This window comes from Pseudopipra pipra, chromosome 15 (genome assembly GCF_036250125.1).
Source record: "Pseudopipra pipra isolate bDixPip1 chromosome 15, bDixPip1.hap1, whole genome shotgun sequence".
Classification (NCBI taxonomy): domain Eukaryota; kingdom Metazoa; phylum Chordata; class Aves; order Passeriformes; family Pipridae; genus Pseudopipra; species Pseudopipra pipra.
In genome coordinates, this window is record NC_087563.1 from 10,802,137 (window position 1) to 10,815,680 (window position 13,544).

A 13,544-nucleotide genomic window follows, 5' to 3' on the forward strand; every position below is an offset into this window, starting at 1 on the left:
GCTGTGAGGAGCTCTGCCTGCTCGCAGGCATCTTCTGCCTGCCCTGGTGATGTGTCACCGCAGTGGTGCTCGCTGTCCTTGTCCTGGTGTTGGGCACCTTCTCTCGGCTCACTGCTCGGGTCTAGTAGACACTAGATGTCAGCCTCTGTCTCCATCAGGGCTCTCCTGCTGGAGCGGAAGGCAGCTTTCTGTCACTGCTAAGTTTAAACAGATTGCTAGTCAGATGAAGTATTTATTACTGCTGTATTTTAGGTTTGTGTCAGCCTTTTCCAACCCTCATTTTTCATAATGACTTCACTCCCGGATCATTGTATAACTTTATCTTCTCTATGACTGAAGCCTTGGCTCTGTTGTTCCTGTTTTCAAGTGTATTTGATCATTTACCCTGGTGTTAGAAAGATACTTAACTTGTTTTGTGATATTTATATTCTGTCTTGTAATATTGAACACTTAGGAAAAACGTCATGTCTGCATTTTCTGGTTGCAGAAAAAGAGCAGAGCAGCCTGTGCTGAAATGTGACTTTTCCTGACAGTGCTTTGGCTCGAGTTTAGCAGATGGAGATTTAAACAAGCCTTAGAGGTGATCTGCAGAGGAAAGGAACTGACTTGTGTCCTTTTTAATTTCTTTAGGATAGATACAAAAGGCCTCAGAGGTTCTTAAAGCAAACTGCCTTTTTTTTTTTTTCTGTAGCTTTTCCTCTGGAAAGGGAGGTGTCATTAATCTGGAAGATTGGGGTGACTGGAGGTCTATGGATGTGTACACTAAAGCCCTTGGAAAGATACAGCAGCTGGGAAGGGTGTGAACTTTTAATCAGTATTGAAAATTGTGGTGTATTTTTAAAAATATTATCTGTTTAATCCTAATACCTAATTAATTCTTGGGGAGAAAAGAGGTTTTAGCGGTGCTGAGTGGTAACTTGTACTCATCTTGACCATGAGAGCTCTCTCAGAGCCATAACCTGTGTGTAGATGTAGCCTTTCTGAATATTTTTAAGGTGAAAAAATAAGGAAGGGGGAGGGGCAGTAGACTTAAAAAATTTCAACCCTAGCCCAAAATTTGCCAGTCTTTTTTTTACACAAGAGAAAATTATTTCTAAATGCCCTTTCATCTGCCTTATCACACCCAGCATGAGAGGTTGCTCCCTTCTCTCGCTTCTGTGCAGTCACACACTGAGGCCAGAGCAGGTGATTTACTTGCAAAATCGATATGTTTGATGTTTGCTTGTGCCTTGTCTCCATTTTTTTCCTTCTATCAAATACAATTCCATCGGCAGTGACAAAGGAGGGGCCCAGAGCAGTCGAGTCTCCGACGTGCTGCATCGCTTGGAGACCCTTTGCTGCCTGTGCTGCCCGGAGGCTCCCTCAGTGCCACCAGGGCTGCTTTGCTGGGGGGGCTAGTGGGAGATTTTAGGCTGTGCCAAGGTTAGAAATCGTCCTTGAAAAGGACTCAAATCTGTCCTTGAAAAGGACTCAAATCTGTCCTTAAAAAGGCCTCATGCTATGTGTTATACCAGTGAAATGAAGGTGCAAATGATGTGCTTGAGGGAGGCTGCCTGTGCCCCTGCCCTGAAAACCTCACCTGGGGCAGGCACAGACCTTCCACCCTGCCAGCAGCTGACTGCTGCCACTGTCTCCCGCAGCCAAGGGATGTTTGCACAAAGCAAATCCTGGTTGTCGGAAGATCTCACAGCCCGTGAACCTGCACTAACAAACTTCAGCGCTAATAGAATCAATTCCTTCAGAGCCTTTCAAATAAGGTTAGGGGACTCTTGGTCTTTAAAAGATTCAGAGGGAAAAGGCACAATTCTGGAGATTTAGAGTCTGGTGACCTGAATTAGTGCCATATTTTATAACAGATGTACTTGGGAAAACCAGAAGCATGGACCAATGTTCGTGACCAGGGCAGAAGCATTGTTAACATATGCACAGTTCAGGACAAAGAGAAATAAAAATAAAGGAGGAGGTATGGTATTTTATGTTAATGGTGAATTGGGCTGCAAAGAAGTAAAGAACAGCATAAACAAAACAGAATATTTGGGGGTTGGAATCACATTAGGGAAATCTGACAGGAGGCCTTGATTTGGGGCTTGCTGGGGAAGTACATCAGCCATCCAGGAGTGGAGCTGATCGAAACTGAAACCTATGGTGGAAATTGAACTTGGAGAGTTTGATAGACTCAAGGAAGGGAGTGGAAAACCCTTCTGTGAGAACTAGCATGAGAACTGACAGCAAGGACTGCTAATAAACTGTTGTAATTCCACCTGATTAGAGGATGGCGAGTGTAACGTGTACACTGCAGAAGAAGAAAGGGATCTGGGTAATAACTGGCATGTTACCCTGACCTCAGCAGTGCATAAGGCTTTTGAACAAATTTTAAAGGAAAGAATAAGTGGAGTCGTAGAGCTAAATGAAAAATGGGATAAAATGCACACAGATTTACCAGCTGTAGATTGTGCAGGTTAATCTGTTCCCTCTCTTTGATGGGACAACTGATTTTGCAGGCAAGAAAAACGCAGCGGATTTTATTTCTAGGAAATTTCAGAAAAGTCAAACACCAGCTGTACCAGTTGATCAGGTCATCCCAGCTCAAGAAAACAGGTTTTAAAGTTGAGTAGGTGAGGGCTGCTAGGATACCTGGGGGAGTGCAGGGAACACTAAAAACCTTGGATTGTTTAGCTCAGCACGGGTGGAGATGGAGGAGAGCTATGGTTGCTGCCTACAAGTACATTGAGGTGGATGCTTAGAACAGGCAGAGAGCATGGAAGGAGATGGACAGTGCTGGAATGGGTTGACAGTCCTGGGACTGTCCAGGAACATGTCTAGGCAGCAAGGTAACAAAAAGTACTGCCTGGCTTTATTTCAGGCAGCTGCTGAAACACCTTCCCAAAAAGAGGGATGGAGGGAAAAAGCTGAGTCGTTCCGGATGGATACTGAGGCATTTTCAAATAAAAATATACAGCAGAGTGGGTGCAGTGTCATGGACAGAATCTGATGACCCAGCAGACCTCTGTCATCTGTGCATATTGTTTTATATGACATCAGAATTTTCTTTTCCAGCCCTCCCAGGTGCTGCCTGCAGAGGATGCACATGAAGAAGGGGAGCCGATGCAAATTGCACAGAGGTGAGTAGGATAATTTCTGAGTGTGGGGCTCACAGTGATATGGGCTCTTTCACTCTCCTTGGAGTATTTTAGGGTGCAATCCCACTGTGGCTTGCTGCAGGGCTTGCTGGAAAGGCTTCTGCAGCCACTGCTGTTAGATATCCCTGGCTTTGGAGCAGCGTGGGAGAGAGGTGAGGCACAACTGGGGAGAAAGGCTCAGTTAATTTATAAGATGTGCAAGTGCATCCTCGTACAAGTTGGAGGACTTGCTCCTTGCCCTCTGAAACTCCTGTAACACAGTGCAGTACAGCTCTGGGGGTGGGGGGGGGAGCTGAAGGTGAGTTACAGCAATGCCATCGCGTGTCTATCGGGGAAGGAGCATAGGCAGCATGGTGGAGGGTTTACTGGATTTCTGTGTGTATTTTTATGTTCCTGCCTTACTGCTGAAGAGGAAAGCAGGGAAGAGGAAGCCAGACGGCACTGCCTATCAGCCAAAGATAGAGTGCAGTGCTCCAGAAAAGCCACTTCAGCAGATGACAGGTGTGGGACAAGTCAACATGATTTTCTTCAGATTTAAGCCTACTCGTCTTGTTTTTTTTTTTTCCTTCTCCTTCCTGTGGGATGCAATTCTCAAGCAAAGACTGTGGAGAAGAAGGACAAATGGGAGACGATTTAGGGAGCAAGTTACAAGAGAGGCCAGATAATGTCATGTTTTTAATTTGCTGGGTTTTATAATTTAAACCTGCTTTGGAACAAAACTGCCAACTTTTCTCTGATCTAACAGCATTTGGCCTGAACAGTTATTATCAATATGCAGAGTATGAAAATCCCTCTTGCTTGCACCTTTCTAACAAGCTTAAAACCTGCCTTGGGGAGCAGGAGGAACTGCAGCTGCCACTGCTGCTGAGGCTGATGAGTTTGTGACAGCTGAGATCTGAGCTTGCGTAGAAGGCAGCGAGGTGTGTGCTCTGCAGCGCTGGCCTCCCGCCTGCTTAGGGCAGGAGAGGCCAGGATATGGAGGATATAGAAAGAGAGGGACCTCGTTCCTTTGGTGTAGCTGATGGGGTTAGTCTGGGACATTCCCCAAGCCACCCAGGAGCTGCCTGCCTTGGGGTGGGATGCACCTGGATTCAGCGCTCCCTCCTCGGGCAGCTGGAACATCTGCAGGAAAGCAAGAAATGGCTGCAGTCTTTGCAGTTCTGTGCACATTAAGCGTTGCCATCTGGCTCCTGGTAATTTGCCAGCACAGACCTCTCTCGGGTAGGGCTCAGGCACCCTGACCGGCTGGCCTCAGCCTCACTTAATAGGAAAACACGGCTCTGAGCTGTCTGGAGGGAGTGGAGCAGTTTAGGAAGTGCCAGCCCTGGGAAGAGGCTGCTTTGCTTTCTGTGGGCCGCTCTCCCTGCTTGTTTTACTCTTTGTATGGAGCATGGAAGATTGGGGTTTTAATAAATGATTATAGGCTTTGTTACCAAGAGATAGTTGGTGTAGCAAGAAATGTGGTTTGACTTCAAATTGATTAGCCCATTTTATAAATGTCATAGCAAGTTGTTTTGTGTGAGTTCTTTTGAAGAGAGCCCTGATGTTAGACACAGAGTAAAACATGCTCAGCCTGGATTCATAACAAATGCTTTGAGATGCTTTATTTAGAGAGAAAAGCCACTTGTGATTTCCTATCAGAATTTTGTTATTTATCATAAATCAGCAGTGGCTGTTCTCTCCTCTCTAAGGCCTGTGGTTGAGCTTAATAAATCTTCTGTTTGTCAGTGTGGGGATTCATGTTTTTAAAGTGTGTTCTTGCATACTTGATCAGACTAATCAGAAAACCACGCAAGGCGTGGAGTGTATCAGCATGGGTGCTAGACTTCCTCAGCAATGCCTGCCTGGTTTGGAAAGACACTGTACAGTGAGGGGGGAGAAAAAAAAGGGAGGAATCCAAAGGTCAAAATGAGAGGAGCGATGCCCGGTGCTGCTCCAAGGAACCATCACCCTAATGCTGTAAGGATTTTGCTGCAAGGAAAATGCCTTGTATCACATCCGTGCTGCTTCTGGCTGCTGTGCACAGGGATAAGGGAGAAAATGAACAGTGTGAGGAGAGAGAGGATAATGTGGGATAAAGCAGGTCTGTCTTTCCTCTGTGAGGATTTCCTTCCCCAGGCAAAAAGAGGCACAGTGCTGCTACCTGCACAACTCCCAAGTCTTCTCCCACAGAGAGTCACACAGTTGTGAGCAGGTAGTTTTGCTCCCCTGACAAGAGATAGTGACCCTTTCTGCCTTTTTGTCAAGGGTTTCTAGAAGAAAAAAATGTTCCCTTTGGGGTGTTTGCTTAGGATGGCATTTTAGATCCATATTTTCCTGTTATCCTGGTCATTTCTGGCTGTCAGAATCATACTGACCACTTGAAAATTATGGCATCATCTGCTGTTCTGAACTGTGTGAGACAAGCAGGTGTGGCACTCACACCTATTGGACTGGAGATTCATAATATATTTATATTTTGAACAGCATCTCCACGATGACCCCACTTGGCAGTAAAAGGAGTCCAGATATTGCCACAGAAAACTCTGCTGAAGAAGAGATCTCTGTTTGCCCAGGTAAAAGGCACTTGAGAATGTTATGAATTTTGTACTGAAAGTTGCACACTTATGGAATTCAGAGGAAAGAAGAGAATTTTCAAGTTACTTGAACAAAAAGGGAAAGATTTCTTTCCCTTCTCCATTTGTCAGGGCTAAAATTATCCAGGTAATGTAGTTTGATCCCCTAGTTTTGGACCCACTTCCTCTAAAACAATTCTGTGACAGGGTTTGTTGGGGACTTGCTGCTGAAGAGGCATGAAAATGTGCGTCAGCATGGAGGGCTCACTCAAAACAAGGTGTCAGGAGTGGTCTCTGCATTGCAATCATATTTTCAGATTTTTCAGTGTCAAGATAATGTGCAAAGCGTGAGAGCTGTCTTACATTAATTAAACATGTTTTGGACCAGTGACTTTTTCTTCCTCGGTCTCTCCTACCATGTTTGAGGTTTTCCAGTCCAGCGTTTTAAGTGAGAAAATTAATGAATGGACTGTTCCTGTTCACAAGCAGCCATAGCAGGAGAGGTCATGGTGGTGCTTGGTGGCATATTTTGTTGCTAAGGAAGATGTGGAGGTCTAAAGATGGTGCAACTGCAAGGCAGACCACAGAACAGGAGCTCTGCTTGTCTTGATGCGAGAGCAGCTCTATTCTTGCTTTGTCTCCATCCCAGCAAGTGTCCCACGCACTTTCCCTGTGTCTAATCTCACTCCCCATGAAGCTGCAAAGCTGTGGTGGCTTTGTCCTCACACCACCATGCTGTGACTTTAACCCCTCATCTGGCTGTGTTGTTGCACATTGTCTGATAACATTTGTGGCAAGTCTAAAAAATGTTTTGAAACTGTGAAAACTGTGTGAAGAAGCGTTAAGGGCTAAGTTACATCAAGAAATGAGGAGGTAGTTTGGGGGCTGCAAACCCGTGCTGACATGGAGGTGTTTTTCTGCAGAGACACAAACGAGCCCATTGGAAGCTGTTGAGGAGGAGAGAGAAGAGCTCTGCTCAGACAGCAGAGATGCACCTATGCAGGTAAAAGAGCTGGAAGTTTGGGAAGGGTTCTGTTTCCAGTCCTACCTTCTAGACCCTGGTTCAGCTGAGCTGTGCTGGCATTTCCCCTTGGGTGGCTGGGAGCTTGGACTTCTGCTGTTTGGATCCTCAACAAACAGTTCCCGCTTTGCTTTTCTCCTCTGCTTCATATCTCCAGTCCCTTTTGGCTGGGAACTGCATGCAGCTGCTTGGAGCCTTTCAGTCCTATAGCTGGAGAGCTGTTATCAATTCCAGCCCATTCTTTTGTACCCTTACACTGCTGTGCTGGAGGATGCCATCAGCGTGGGTGGCAGGGCTGTAGCTTGCCCATGTTCAGGGGTACAGTGCTGTGATGCTCAGTGATGCAGAGAGACCCCAGGAGCTGTGAGGGGTGTCCTAGGAAACCTCAGTCACTCTTGTTGTGACATGCTTTTCCCTGTTACAATCCTCTGAATTCCAGTGTTTGCTCTCCAACAGACCATCTCCAAAAGGCTAAGAAGAGAGCTTCACCCAAAGACTGGACTGGGATAAAGATGTCCTTAAAGTGTTGAGGGCTGGTGGTGGTTTGCAGGCCAAGCAGAGTGTCCTGAGCCGAGAATGTTGCTTTCTGTGCAGTAATAGTTGATAGCAATAGTAATTCAGTGGCAGGGCCATCCTCTTACCTCTCACTGCAGATGTGCTCTGTGTGCAGCTCCTTTCCCTGCGTTGTCACACCTGCACAGCAATTGCTTTGCAGCTGTCACTGTACCAACACCTGACTTCAGTTCCTGCTTCTGATAAAACTCCCTTTGTCTATTAATTTAGAGAGCGATATCAAAGGGGTTGCCAAGTACTCCTCTGGCAGGGTACATGGATACAGAATCGTACAGCTCTTGACAAGAGGACTCATTTGTGGAAAGCTCATTCTGGGAGTTTGCAGCTTGTACAGCATGTCTGCAGCTCCTCATTCTCACAGGCCTCTTAATAAACCATCTTCTGCTCTCGTGTGCCTTTCATTCTGCAGGTATCTCCAAGCACTGCTCAGTCAATTAGGGACTGCAGCAGGGAGAGGGTTGATCCTGGGCTGGCCACCGAAGCACGTTTGTGACCCATTTGGCTGTGGCCAGGACTCTGTCCTGTCCCTTGTGCTCTGCAGAAGGTGCCCTGGGTCTCACACCTCTGCCTGGATGGCACAAGGTGATCAGCAAAGTGGTGGGGAGCAGGTTCCTAGGGATTGTTTGACAACATTATGGCTGGCAGCAGGTCCTGGTCCGGAGCCCGCAGCCCTCCAGGAAGACAGCAGAAACAGCTACCATGGCATCAGCAGTTTGCATGAGCTGAGCCTAGACCACTGGGACTGGCTTCTTCCTAGCAGATGCTGAGCCAGGACACAGGAGTCTTGTTGTTGAGCTCAGCCTCTAGCATTGCTTTTGGCTGGCTGTTGGCTGCAAGTACTATATCTTGTAGGCAATTTCCTCTGCTAAAGAGCAGAGGCAACTGTCTCTGCCTCTGACAGGGGTGATTGGTTCTGCAGTTGAGGTTTTCCAGACTGTTACAGCAAGGTTTTGTACAAGCAGTTTTGGAACTGTGGTGTCTTTTGTTACAGAATGTTGCATTTCCATTTAAAATTAGTAATTTACCATCGAATGTAGGCGGGCAGGGTGTGTAGAACCGGTGATCTCCTAAGATTGCTTTAAAAAAGGCAGCTAGAAGGAGCAGTGCCTGCTGCTTTTCCCATCATATTTTTTACGTGTGTTGTCTGACTGGGATAGTGCAGGTTTGATTTGATCATTCATATTTGACACATCTTGTTTTTTATGGCTCTTGTGTGTGATGCCCCACAGTGAGGAATTCACACGATGCAGTGACACTGAGATGTGAGAGAGGGGTACGAGCGCTAATGCTGTAAGTGATGTACTTGAGCAGCTTGTGTTCGTCTGGAGGAACTCTTGTGGCAACTCCTCCACAGAAATCCAGGGCAGAGAGCCTCTCTGGGAATGAAAGAGATGTTCCTGGGGCTTGGTGCTGTAGCTGGTATCTGGCAGAAATGCATTCCATGAGTCGGAATCTCAGTTTAAGGCCCAGTCCTGCAATTTTTGACATAGCTCCTCGGAGTCAACAAAAACAGCCTCCTTCCCTTTAGGACATAAAACCCAGAATCAGATCCCAATTTGGAAAAGGAAGTAATAAACCGAGTAATACGACAAAGCGCTCCAGTGGCACGGAGCATCTTGGCTGACCCCAATTACTGCTTCCCTGAAATGATACTGTTGGAGGAAAGCACACGGCAGTTTTGCTGCACACTGTCTACATGTCACTGCTTAGCTCTAAACAGAAACCCCTTCCATATTATTTTCCTATAGTTTTTTTTCTACACGGGTAATATTTAAGTAGCTTTTTTTAATCATTGCAGGGAGGGAAAGGTTCTTTCTTAAATGTGAAAAAATCTTGCAGCAAGCCTGACTAAGCAGAGATGTAGTTATGAGTGAGATGGCTGCAGTCTGCTGCATTTGGGAATGTCAGTAGCATAGGGAGCAGGCTAGATCTCCGTGGGTGGGTAGTGGATCACCTTTGCAGCTGTGTGACCAATGCAAAAAGAGGGTGTCAGTAAGTGGTAATGGCACCCTGAGAACATACACGAGCTGTGACATTCTGCCCTGGCAAAAAGCCTCTGCTGGTAATTTTGTGACACGAATTTTCAATGGTATTGCCTCTCTCCTTGATCGGTGTCCCCTCTTATAATTGCTCCAGCCACCTCCTCTACAGAGGAGGAGCTTCCAGTGATCTCTCCTTGCTCCCTAAGACCACAGCAGCCTCCTTTCATCCTGGGGGAAGCTGTGTTCCCAGACAGTGCTGCCTGTGTAGCGTGGATCGTGTCCAGAAACTGATGAGCACAAGTCAGGTGTTGAACTCTTGCTTTGCCCCATGAATTTTCCATCAGTTTCGCTTCTGAGCTTTCCTGATTAATGGAAGCCTTACCATTTTTCCATGGTAGTACAGGTGATGTTTGCCTTAAATGGTGTGCATGGCTGTGCAGAGAGGTTTCACCACGATTCAGAAGGACATGTTGCCTTTGCAAGAAGAATTAGTTGTTAGTGCAGTGCCGTTTACTCAGCCAGTGGTCTTATTTCTGACCCCTATGTGATGGAGGAAGAATAAAACTTTCCTAGAAAAACTGAGTCTGTGGCAGGGTGAGTAGCTACCAGACAACATGGAGCTCTGCACCTAGCAAAAAAAGAGAAACATCACTATCTGGCTAATTTTTCTTCTTCTTCTTCCTTAGGTTGGTGGAGATGAGGATGCTGGTGGGACTGTGTCCAAGCGCAGTCCTACAGCCGCTGCCCATGTGTCGTGCCCGCTGTGTGATCACAGCTTTCCAGCTGCAGAGATCGAGCTCCATGCCATGTACTGCAACGGCATCGTGGGAGCAGAGGCTGGCAGGGACACTCCAGGTCTGCCAAGTGTTACTTGCAAGTGTTTGCTCCTTGTGCTCGTCCCCCTTCCCTACTGTTACTTGGCAGACAGGTGCTGCAGTCTTGTTCTTCTTGGGATATTTGGTGCATAATGTGTAGGGAAGGTTTGCTCTGCCTTATTCTATCTCCAGGCTGTTCAGGAGAGTGTTATTCAGAGGCTCTGGTGTTTCCAGCACTTCCTGTACAGAGACATCTCTGATTGACTTCGCACAACAATTTACCACATTATCAGCTCCTGAATATTGCCCCAGGATCTAGTCCTGGATGCTTCAAGCAGTTCTCATAAGACGTGTCTATTGTGTGTTTTGCTGAGGACCTGCAGAGAATGTGGCAGTGATAGGAAATGGAAGTCTTGTGTCCTTCAGGGCTCTTGAGAAGGAAAAATGTTCTGTACCCCTCCAAGCATGGCCTGTGCTCTGCATGGAGTCTGACATTTGTATGTACTAAAATGGCTTGTTCGGGTGGCAGAGATTGCAGAAAAGTTTCCCTCTTGTTCCACTAAAATTGCAAAATGATAACTATCAATCTGGGAGTGTGGATTTTTCTCCTTCATTTGAAGAGTGAGGTGTAGAAGCACGGTCAGAATGCCCGTATTAATCCTCTTTGCAGTCTTTTTTATATCAGGTTTCCATAGCCAACCTTTGTAGAGCTTAAGTGAACAAATACACTGGTTGGTTATCAACATATTCAGTAAGTTATGTTTTAGCTGCGCTTGAAATGTAAAATCTATGTTAGCACAATGTCACATAATATCAAAGTAGTAGCTTGTAATAAGATTAACTTTTCAGGTTGTGAATATATAATTTTCAGTTATATTCTGGGTTATTACATGCAACCTAAATCTATGATGTTTAAACAATTTGAGCAAATCAGAGCTAGTACAAGAACTGTAACTTCTGCATTCCTCTAGTAGGAGGAAGTTTCACCATGTAATCTTAATGCAGAGTTGATGTAGTTCCTGAACAAGGTCCCTGTTATTCTAAATCTTTGGGGATGTGACATGGGTCCTGTCAAGATAACAGGAGCCAGAGTAGTGGCTGATACTGGCTGGTGCTTAATTTTGGTGGGAAGTTCTCTCTGTAGGCACAGCCCTGCTACTAATGCAAAGCATTTGGCTCAGGCAAATCACAAATTATCACAGTTCTATCCTCAACACTGATAAAGGTGTTATCCATGCTACAAAATGGAGCAGAATTTTAGTATGCCTTTTAGCAGGAACGTCTTTGGCCCTGTGGTATTTAGGTCCCTGGTGTGGCTGGACTGTGAGCATTTCCATTGATCCTGGGGAATCCTGACTGTGATCAGGAAAAAGCTTTGAATTCTTGGCAGTGTGAGGGAATTTGTTCTTCCCTTTGGTGTTGGCTTTCAGCAGGACAGAGTTCAAGGCTGGCCTCTTCACTCTGCTCCAGACTGGTCTCCTTGGGGATGTTTGTAAGGGTAGTTATTTTGTAATTGCTACTGTGCTGTTCTGGCTTGTTCAAAACAATCCCCCCATAAGAAAACCAACCTGGAATAAAAGGGATTTTGCTCTGCAATAATGGCTGTAAGCAGAGCAATGGGTTTGGGACAAAATCACAATAATTTGGGTTTTCTATCGCCAGCTATTTTGGTATTTTCCCTGTAGAGACCAGGCTCTATTATCCATAGCAGTCTATGACACCTGTGTTGTTTGCACCCAGACTCTTTGAAGGACCATGGGCTTTCAGGGCTTGGGCAGAATCCTGTGCTTGCTTGTGGGGCTCTGGGTCACAGGGCATCTTGGGCCAATTCCCAGCATCTGTTGGAAGGTGAGAGTCACCCAGAGGGGTCTCAGCTGACGGGCTGATCATTGGATTTTGGGTTGAATAGGGAGGGGGGATGTTCAGCTCTGAGCAGAGGCCACACAGTAGCCTGGCACAGCTGTGCAGGTACAAAAGAACTCTGTTTCCAGGGCTGTTACCTTGGCATCCATTGCTAGCACAAAATCCACAGGTAAAGCTAAAGCATGGGGAGAAAAAAAGAGGTGAGAGAATTGTCTTCTGAGGCAAATGCCAGCTCCTGTGTGGGTCCAGAAGCTGTTCTGTACTGCTGCAGCACTGTGTGCTCTTGGCTGGCTGCTGGCTTCCTCAAGAGCACAGCAACAGCCTCATGTGAGAAGAAATCAGAGTTCACTACTCTAAGCCATGTCCTGATCTGTTAAGAAAAGACTGCTTCAATTTTCCTTTGGTGCACTGGGTCAGGGGTTCCTAGTCTGTCTTCAGATTTATTAATTGGACTTACTCCCGATGTCTCTAGAATTGCAGATTATGCAGTTCTGCAAACTACAGCTGTCAGTGGTTTTCATTTTAATATTACAAAAGGATGGGTTCTTGCTGGTTTTACTTCTCTTCTTCCCTCTTCTAATCATGCACCAAAGTCTCTTGGTGTTAGGTCTCGGGAGACCAGCTCAGCCTGGTTGATATCTAAGGACAGATTTTCAAATGAGTTAGCTGGGCAAGATGAGTTACAGTCACTTTCCCTACACACATGGACACCCTGGCTGGATGCCCAGACCACCAAACACCTGGGCAGTATGAAATCTGGTCATGAATTTCCATTTTCCTGTGATCTGAGTAAATAAAAAAGAAGAGCCTGCTGTTGTGTTAGCCCCTGTACCAGGCTGGGGAAGGTTCAGGTCCTGGTTTTCCAGCTCAGTGACTGGTGTTAATTCCAAACGAACAAGTGGATCTGTGGAAGTGCTGTGCCAGCTCCCTCTTTCTTCATGCACTCAACTGAAGGGCTCACTTGTGTGAGAAGGGCTGTGTGAGAGGGCTCTGCTGGAGCCACCATATCCATTGCCTGCTGCTGCTGCCAACACAGGAATCTGCTGGTTTCACCCTGGAAGCTAGTCTTGGCTGCTGCTGAGTACAGCAAATACTCTCAAGCTTTGTGACATACTTGATGCCTCTTACCCTCCATCTACATGCATCTGACATCTCGTTTCCCAAGTGAGCTCAGGGAGATGAAGATTCGGTATATCCCTTCCTCCCAAAGGCTCAAATGCAGTGTAGTGCAGCTGTCAGTCTTCAGCAGCAGCACTGGTGTTGTTAAAAAGCTCCTGACATCAGTAGAAGTGGCACTAATACAGCAGAAAGAGTAAGGGAATGGATGTAGAGGAAGCTGGATGGCTTCTGAGAAGGGACAAGATGCCATGAGCTGGACACTAAAAGATCCTGCACAGAAGTGGCACAGCTGGCAATAAGCACAGGGAGGAAGCTGGTGGGCCAAGCAGCAAAGCGAGGAGCTCAGTGGCTCTGGCCTTGCAGCCCCAGGAGGTGCCTGGGCTGGGCTGACAGTGGAGTCATGCTGGGGAGGGTTTGCTCCTCTCCCCCAGGGTGCATGTTGAAACCAAACAGGCCAAGGATGACTTGTCAACCAG

General features: G+C 46.5%; 1 protein-coding gene across 6 annotated transcripts in view; it reads left to right on the forward strand.

The window, feature by feature from the left end:
• The window catches only part of UIMC1 (ubiquitin interaction motif containing 1), a 40,096-nt gene that overhangs the window by 20,099 nt on the left and 6,453 nt on the right, over window positions 1-13,544 (forward strand). For all 6 annotated transcript variants that reach the window (XM_064671864.1, XM_064671863.1, XM_064671867.1 and 3 more), the window contains exons 6-9: window positions 3,058-3,122; window positions 5,607-5,695; window positions 6,619-6,698; window positions 9,958-10,126. In XM_064671864.1, the coding sequence (XP_064527934.1) occupies window positions 3,058-3,122; window positions 5,607-5,695; window positions 6,619-6,698; window positions 9,958-10,126 (403 nt within the window). The remainder of the gene's footprint in view (window positions 1-3,057; window positions 3,123-5,606; window positions 5,696-6,618; window positions 6,699-9,957; window positions 10,127-13,544) is intronic.